Source organism: Tympanuchus pallidicinctus, unplaced genomic scaffold (assembly GCF_026119805.1).
Source record: "Tympanuchus pallidicinctus isolate F22 unplaced genomic scaffold, pur_lepc_1.0 scaffold5, whole genome shotgun sequence".
Lineage (NCBI taxonomy): Eukaryota > Metazoa > Chordata > Aves > Galliformes > Phasianidae > Tympanuchus > Tympanuchus pallidicinctus.
In genome coordinates, this window is record NW_026294769.1 from 61,605,634 (window position 1) to 61,614,433 (window position 8,800).

Below are 8,800 nucleotides of genomic sequence, written 5' to 3' on the forward strand. Positions count from 1 at the left end.
ATAAATCTTTGTTTCATTAACCAAATGCACGAAGCAGCTCTTCATCTGCACAGCAAGCTTTGGATGGGGTTCCACATATGCACAGCTTTCAGTTGAAGACCAGAGTATGAAAAAGTTAAAAAGAATCACACTTCGAAAACACTGAAAAAACTCTCCCCCCAAAGAAAACTGCTTTGTTCTAACCAATTTTGCTTCCATTAAGCCACAGCTGCACACAGGAATTTTAGGCGATACTCCACTTCAGTATCTACCTGTTCTCCCTCCTCCCCTCCCGGTTCCAGTTGAGAATTTGGTTTTTGTGTGGTTGGGCTTTTGATTTGATGTGTTGTTTTGCAGGCTTTTTTAATAGTCCCAATAGTCACTGGCACATCCAAAAGCAGTCTGCAAGGTATCTGTCTAGGCAGAGTATTTTATCATTTTCCAATTAACTACTAGAAAAAAATCTGTCCCCACTTTTTTTGAGAACCGCCAAGCTGTATGTTTAATTTTTTAAGTTTTAGTGAGCATTTCAGACTTGCAGACTTCGCAAAGTAGGTCAAGAATACCCGAAGGATACACATTTGAAGGCTACAGATAGCAGAACACACCATTTACGGCTTTGTATATACACATCCATACACATTCTATATAATATAGATAGATAGATTCAATGATTTAAACACATTACATCCATACAGTGCGTTTCAAGAACATTCAGATATTTACACTGTTAGATCACCACTCATTTTAGACCTACACTAGTGCCAGCTGCCAAAAAAGAGTACACAACTCAAAATATGTTACCTTTGTTCAAACAATACTGCTGTTCATTATATAATAGAAACTGTCACGCTTAATCTTCCAGGAACCAAGAACTGGTACATTCTTGGACCAGAGGTTGCTTGAAATGGTTTGAGGCAAAACTGAAGTATATTGTTTAAGTAAACCTTGCATAGAAACACAAGCACATTGATGATTTTTAACATTGTCTTTCACGGACTTTTCTTCAGATATATTAATTAACTGGCTTAAAATTAATTAAAATTAAAATGCTGGCTTATTTTCAAAATGCAGAGATTATCACCACGGTGCTTCTTCTGTAACATTTTTACAATATCAAATTATATATTCACCTCTGCACTGTCAGTCTGACTAAAGGAACGTGGAATCTGGAAGGGATGCTTCAGAACTGACGCCAGAAGGAAGCAAAATGCTCACATAAAAATTGTGCAGTCTTAGCGAACACCTCAAAACTTTTTTCCCTGCAAGTTCTCAGCCCTATCTGGGAACCCCAATGGACATGGCAGGCAGTGAGCCGCAAGCCACAGTGTTCATTTTCCATCAGAGCACAAAAAGCACTGCCAATAGGAGCACTCAAAAATGCCTATCGTGTGATATATATAAGGGGTAGAAATGCCTGACATTCTTCATAGCTGGAAATTTTAAAGCTCATAAGTTAATTTGACAAAATGCTAAATAAAAATAAGTGCACTTCACTCATCGAAGATCTGTTTTAGTGCAGGACTTCTTCAGATTTCATCTGTAACAACATGGATTACATACAGTATTCATCAAGCAGACACAGCCCTCCTTCCAGACGCACAGCCACACACCATCCTGCAGAGGCCAATCCTGCAGCTCTACTGAACCAAAAAGTCCCCCTGACGTCAATGCGTATTTTTCAAGAATGAGAACTGCAGGATCAAGCCCAAAAAGCGCTTATGAAGATGAGAGGTTACTTCAACAGATTGAATGTTAGATTCAATAGAAAGATTGAGGCAAGACAAGTCTGGGGTTTAAACCCTAGGGAGGATTGACATTTAAAGTGTTGCCACTGAATTATAGCTCTCCACACTGGGTGGGGTAACCTCCTACTGGGTGGAGTGTCTCCCCTAAAGGAAGGAAAAACTGGCACAAGCCAACTCGGTCTTTGAAAGATTTCCCTACTTGCCAACTTATGAAGTCGTCCTGACGTCAACTTCGTCAAGAAAGTCTATTGCCCAACGCCGACTGTTACCGTAGAAAGCTTGTCTGCACTCAAAACCCCAGCAGAGGTGGGAAAGAAATTAAGGAAACAAGTCAGAAAACTCTAAAAACAAACAAACAAAAAGGAGGGGAAAAAAAAGATAATACACTGGATTTTCTTAAGTATAGTCAATTATAAAATCCTTCCGCTGCATTTTCTTGTTCCCATTGTCATCCTGTGGACACAAATCACCAAGTCTATAACCAAGCATATTGTAAAACTTGGTTGTTTTAAAAATATGAGGTGGAGGAAACACAGAAATCAGCCACTCTGCCAGACAGCATCTACCATTCTCTGAAGTGAGCAGTGAATACCGTTCCAATTAGTGCCACTGACAGGTGTAAAATCCTCTCATCCTGGTAAAATAATATTCATTGAAGGTAGCTACAATATTAGCCATCTTGGAATGGAAACAAACCGCCTCTTTATAGTAAGACTTTGGATGCTGGGTGAGAGGGAAGGCAAAAGAGGCAAGAAATGAAACCTGAAAAAGAAAAGGCACAGGGCATCTCAAAATGCCCATTCAAAAAAAAAAAAAAAAAAAAAAAAAGAAAGAAAAAAAAAGAAAAAAATAATAAATCAGAAAACAGTTTAAGTTACCGTAACCTGAAATGCACCAGCCATCACAAAGAGCAATTGGAGAAATCCAGCAGAGCTCAGCAGGAAAGATTTTTAATAACAGATTGAAAAACAAGAATAAAAATAACTGCATCAACAGGGCCTTTCTTCCTCAGGCCACAAGCCCGTTTTTACTTGAATTTTTAAAAAATGGCAGTTTGGCCACTAAAACCAATCCAGAACATTATTAAAAGTTAAAAGCTACCAATTACTTCTGTCTGTTCTTTTAAAGCAAAGTTTGGCATTACGTCAGTTGGTTTAAAGAAAACAAGAAAGAGAGAGAGAAAGAAGGAGAGAAAGTTTCCTGCTTGTATAAATTAAACCACCAGGGAAGGTGTCTAGCCACTTGTAAAGCATTTATTACAGGTTTTTAAAGGGCTAGTAACATTTTAAAAATTAAATATTTTAAAATAAATTCAAGAGAAAGAAAAAATAAAAGTCAATCAGAGCCTGGAAAGAAAGCAGACTTATGAGAAATTATACGTGTGCGATGCAGCTAAAGAAAGAAAGAAAAAAATGACCACTGGGACTGAACTCTGCGACTCAGCCCTCCCATTCTGGAGGCAGAAGCACCCCATGGGAGTTGTGCCCACCAGTACAGCACCCCCAGGTCCCACCAAGCAGGCACACGGGGCATCCCATGCTGGGCAGCATCACACAGTAGAGGATTTCTCCAAGTTTCCAAAATCCACGTACAGAAATCCGCAGCAGGAGTAAAATTCCTTAGTTAATGCAACAGGCTAATAAAATAAAAATCACCGACAGAAAGATTAGCGTTTTCTATTCAGCTGTAGGTGCATGTTCCATTGGCGGTGTTATTATTAAATTTTAAAGAATCACTTTAAAAGGCACTAGAAAAATAAGAAATCGATAGCACAAAAGACGAACAAAACATAGACGGCTATTGAACAAAGTTCCTTACACACGGCTGTGCTGGTCCACCTACAGAACGCTCCTCCAAACCCCGTGACACCAATCCAGCCGGACAGTGCTCAGCCGCACGATGCTCCCAGGCTGCCACAAAATGTCCACTGGGGACTAAGCTGAGGCCATGGCGCTCATTCTCCCATCACTCTGTGCTTAATCTGAGCCCCGGTCTGCCTGACGAAACTGGGAACCGGATGGCACCGCTCCCTGCCCTGCCCCAGTAGCACTGCTGAGCTCTGGGCACTGCACATCTGGCCCCGCACACAGCCCTGGTAGGGCCTTATTGATGAGGTGCGACCTACATCAAGGAGCAGGCAGCCAGCATCACCCACACAGCACAGCTACACGTCTCACCCTTATAAACATTTGCTCTTTAGGGGTGTAATTGTGCTTTAATCCTTCGCATCATCCGATAGAACTCATTACGTGCTTTTTTTTTTTTTCCTTTTAATTAGTAAACACTCTCCAAAAAAAAAAAAGCAAAGCCTAGAAAGTTTTTACAGTAAGAAGTGAACTGAAAGCAGTCTTCGAGTAAGCAAATGTTCCCTCTTTGGTGCAAGCTTATCTTAAAAAAAGAAAAAGAGAGCTCCATTGGCACAGCATTCAAAAATGAACTCCATAATTCATGACAATACCGAGAAAAAAGTTGTGCTCCCTACTCCAGGAGGACTGGAAAGGGCACTTTTATTTATCTTCCAGACAGACAAAAATAGTAGAACCTGGACCAGATATGCTGTAATTAATGTATCCAAAGGTCAGCAGGCAATGGTATTTGTACAATAGATGGGTGCAGACTATGCTGGTTTTACTACTAATCACCAGGACTGGAAAATGGCATTGTTTTCTCACTAGGTAGGAACTTCAGAAAGTTTCAGAAACAAAGAAGAAAGCATATGCCTTTTCTCCATATACCTGTCCGCTGTTACTGTGAACCAATTGCATCTTGCCTCCCGAGGTGCAGCATCAGGGACAAAGTGCGGAGCTCCGTGCGGCCCGGATCTGCCAAAACCAGCCCCAGACTGCCCCATGGTGTGTGGAGGAACTAAATTAAGCAGGGCAAACACCGACTGGAACGCTGTCAGCGTATGGATGAATGGCCTCATTTTGCACCCCAGCTGAATATCTCCATCAGAATATATTTCTGTTCGGCCCGATACTCTTACTACCAGGTGGCAATTTGTTTTAACTGAAACTGTATTAAAAATGTAATTTATTTCCACTTTACTTGCACCTAACAAAAAGGGTCGTCAGATTCCCAGCCCGTCGTGTTCAAAAATATTTTGCCATAAACTTTCTCACAATGTTATATTTGGTGCTACCCACAAACCTTTATTAAGGCGATACCGCCAGCACGGCTGCCGCTGAGATCTGAGACGGTTTCTATTAAGATTATTACATTAAAATATTGTCGAGAGTTTATAAGAGACATAAATATTCATATGTATACGCCCTCCCAAACTCAGAAGGAAAGTTCCACATAAAAAGAATAATTTAAATACATACCCAAAGATGCCTGTTTGTAATTAAAATTTTGGTTTTTCCCTACACGCCTTTGCTAATTTTTTAACTCTTTCGCACTGTAATGTAAAACAGTTTTGTTTCAAAGCGACTGCCTGATAAAGTGCTAAAAGAGGTAATTCACACGAACAGAAAGTAATTAGTCATTGTTTGCACAATGCTTTGAAAATAGAAAACCCTCTGTGTCAGCTGGCATTAAAATATAACATGCCTGAAACGCAGAGATCTAACTGCAGCCACTGCACCTTAGAGGCACTCGGGTCCACACGGGGCTCAGCAATCACAACATGTGAATAACAAAGCTCCCCACACGCAGCACGGTAACAGCGCGCACTGTGCAAGTTCCTACGACTGATGCGCAACACATGATAGAAACATAACCCTGAGATGGAGTCATACAGTAATGCTGAACTCACCCTATCGCTAATAGAGAGGGAAGCACCCCACTCACCAGCGGCATAAATCACACTATGAAGGCATTAAAATAAGCGAGGGTAACCTGGCTGCAGCATGTTTGTTGCCCAAGGAAGTCTCGGATCTCAGGAGTTGCTATTTACATTTTTTCCTTTATTAGCATTTCTGTGAAATAGAGAAAAAAAAACAGCACTCCTTATCACTGAGAGCCCGTTGAGGATCCAACATATATGCTTGGAAGCTGATGCAACTTTGCCCTTTACTTACTTTGTTGTGACTACGTACGCGCAAAGTTTCAGAGAGAGAGGAAAGTTCTTATATGAAACAACAACAACAACAAAAAGTGAGGACCGGAGCAAGCAGGGCGGGTTATGGACTGATGTTCTCCATCTGACTTCTCCTGATCCCATAAAGGCAAAGGAGCCTTCTGCTGCCCAGAGCAGCCCACATACATACAGGCACTGACACCGCTGGCTCTGTGCTCTCCAGGCAGCAGGTACACCTTCTTCAAGAGGAAAGAAGAAAGTCTTCTCTCTTTTTACTTTTTACTCTGTAGAGAAGTGTTTCACTGCTTTGGTCTGACCGCGTTATTAACAAACTTTCATTCAGCAGTTAAAAAAAGAAAAAAAAAAATCTTTCAAAGTGTTGATATCATTTCCAGACAGTCCTGTCAGCATCACAACTTACAGGAAATAGCTGATGTTCTCAAACAAGCCCTCTATTTACTCACAGACCCGGAGCACTTAAAAAAGCTCCTCACCCGGTGAGGTTTTCCCTAAATGTCACCGGTGGGATCCGTGCTGCCGGACCCACGAGGGAACCTCGCCACAGCCCAGAGCTCTGCGCCTTTCATTCCCATTTTGGCCACGTCAGGACCTGGCTCTGCCCGCCGCTCTCCTCCGCTGCCCCTCGCCATGTCTCACTCTGGCAGCCTCTGCTGCGTGCTCAACTTTTCCTAAAACCAACAGGAAAGTAACATGATGCCACCAACATCCCTGGCTGCAGCTGAGGAGCGCCGCCGGGATGGCACTTCGGTGGCTCCTGTACTGAACTCGATTAAATAAAATCGGAGCGTAGGGAATTGCTGCTTGTTCCTGTCAGCCTTTCAAACGCGCTCAGCGGAGGCAGCGCGCTCCGCACCTCCAATAGGCGCAGAACGCTCTGTTTGGGGTAGGAAATACTTTTCCTTTTGCAGCGGGATACACCGAGGCTGTTCTGGCTGCAGCCGCGCTGAGACCCACTGGGATGGCACCGAGATACGTCCCCTTCAGCTCACCCCTATCTCCAAAGTTTACCAAAACATCACTGATTTTAAATATATATTAAAAACAAAAAAAAAGAAAAAAAAAAAAAAAAAGAAAGAAAAAAGCCGGGGGGCCCAAAAGTTGCGCGGTGCCTGGAACAAAGCCCCCGGCGTCACCCTGCGGAGCCGTCGCTCCGCGCCCACCCCATTCATTGCACCGCGGACAGCACGGGGCAGCTCCGGGCCGGCGGGGAGGGCAGCGCCGCGGGCAGAGCTTCGCCTTTAAGAAGGAAAAGTTTTACGTCTCTCCGTGATCTGATTGAAAAAAAAAAAAAAAAAAAAAAAAAAAAAAAGAAAGGAAGAAAAAAAAAAAAAGAAAAAAAGAAGAAAACAAAACACGCAAAACAAAACATAACAACACCGATCCCACCGCGGTGTGCGCGGACCCCAGCCCCCCCGGGGGAAAAAAAAAAAAAAAAGAAAAAGAAAAAAAAAAAAGAAAAAAAACTTTTCCCCGAACTTACTGCTGCTCATGGTGCTGCCTCCGCGCCCCGCGCGTCGCGCTCCGCACTACGGCTGGGTTGCCGGCAGCGACGCGGGGCCGTGCGGGCGCAGCTCCTCGGTGCAAGGCGTCCTCCGCCGCCGCCCCCCGCGCCGCGCCGCGCTCCCTCCCCTCCCCCCAGAGCGCCCCGGGCCGGGGCACAGCGCTGAGCGGGGAGGGCAGAGCCGGGCAGAGCCGCGCCGTGGGCTGCTCCCCTCCTCCCTGAACTTGACCCTCCCGAGCGCGGCGGGGCCGCCACTGCTCTGCGCTCGCCCATTCCCGGCCATGGCACATGGCTTTGACCCACCGCCGGGGGGGGAGTGGGGGGGGGGGGGGGGGGGGGGCGCAAGTCGGAGTGGGGGGCACCGAAAAATCCCTCTGAAACCTGAGAAGCGCTCCGGCTGCGCCCACCCCCCTTCGTGGTGGTGTTGTTGGGGTTTTGTTATTTTTTTGGCTTTGTTTTTCTTTTTTTTTCGGGGGAGGGGGGGACCTAGGCGGGGGGGGTCACACTGAGGGGGGGTTGCCCCCCCCCCCGCCCGGGGCATACGCCGCAGGCTCCGCGCCCCCGCCCCGCGCCCCCCCCTCAGCCCCGGCCGCCGCCGCGCCGCCCCCTCCCGGCCCCGGCGCCCTCCCCGCCGCCCCCCCGCCCCCCCCTCGCCGTACCTGTTGATTAACCGTCAGCGGCGGCCCCGGCAGCCTGGAAGATGGTGGAGCCGCGGCGCGAGCCATGAACCGTCTCCTGCTGCCGGCAGAGTTGGCCGCGGATTATGTGGCGGTGGCCGGGGAGCGGGGGGGTGGGGGGGGGCGGGGGGCCGCGGCGCTGCTGCCTCCTCTCCCCCCTCGGCCCCGCGCCGCGGGGAGGGGGCGGCGGGGCCGGCGCGGGGCGGGGGCGGGGGCGCGGCGGGGCGGGGGGCGCGGAGCCGGGGCACGGCGCGGCGGCGAGGCGGCGGCCTGGGAGCGCGGGGAGGCCGGCGCGTTATCAGGGACTGTTATCGCTTGTCAGGACCTCCGTCTCCCCGCATTACGTCAGTTTCAAGACACCAACACTATTAATATCAAAGGAGCCTTCGCGGAGGAAAGCGCCACCCCAGACGGAGCGCCCTTAAAGAGACAGTGCAGGCGGCCCCGCCGCGCGGCCCGCGCCGCCCCCCAACGCCGCCGCCTCCGCCGCGGCCTCAGCGCCGCCGCCGGGCCGGGCCCGCGGGCACGCGCAGCGCGAGGGGAGGGAGCGAGGGAGCGCGCCGGGCCCGGCCGCGGGCGGAGGGAGAAGTGGCGGGCGAGGAGCCCGCAGGCCACGGCCGCATCCCCCGCCCCGCTCCGTCGCTCCCATCGGAAGGCTGAAATGCCTCCCCTCCCCCGTTTCCCTGTGCGTGCGCCGAGGGACGCGGGACGGGTTTGGGGGCTGCCGGCAGCGCCGCACCGCCCGCGGGAGAGCCGCGCAACTCCCGAGCGCGGAGCGCCGAGCACGGAGCACGGAACCCGGCCGTGCGGAACTACCGCAGGGAAAGACGGAACGGGCACGAAAAGCGGTGTT

The 8,800-nt window shown here is 48.4% G+C and overlaps 1 protein-coding gene across 6 annotated transcripts in view; it reads right to left on the bottom strand.

Annotated features, from left to right (window-relative positions):
- Positions 1 to 8,052, bottom strand: part of TRPS1 (transcriptional repressor GATA binding 1) — a 210,667-nt gene extending 202,615 nt beyond the window's left edge. For 5 of the 6 annotated variants that reach the window (XM_052703611.1, XM_052703609.1, XM_052703614.1 and 2 more), the window contains exon 1: positions 7,930 to 8,052. Coding sequence is in view for 1 of the 6 variants with exons in the window: in XM_052703610.1 (XP_052559570.1) it covers positions 7,250 to 7,259 (10 nt within the window). In the remaining 5 variants the exon portion in view is untranslated. Of the gene's footprint in view, positions 1 to 7,249; positions 7,365 to 7,929 lie in introns of those variants that run through there. The other variant, XM_052703610.1, reaches the window with a different exon arrangement.
- Positions 8,053 to 8,800: the final 748 nt, after the last annotated feature.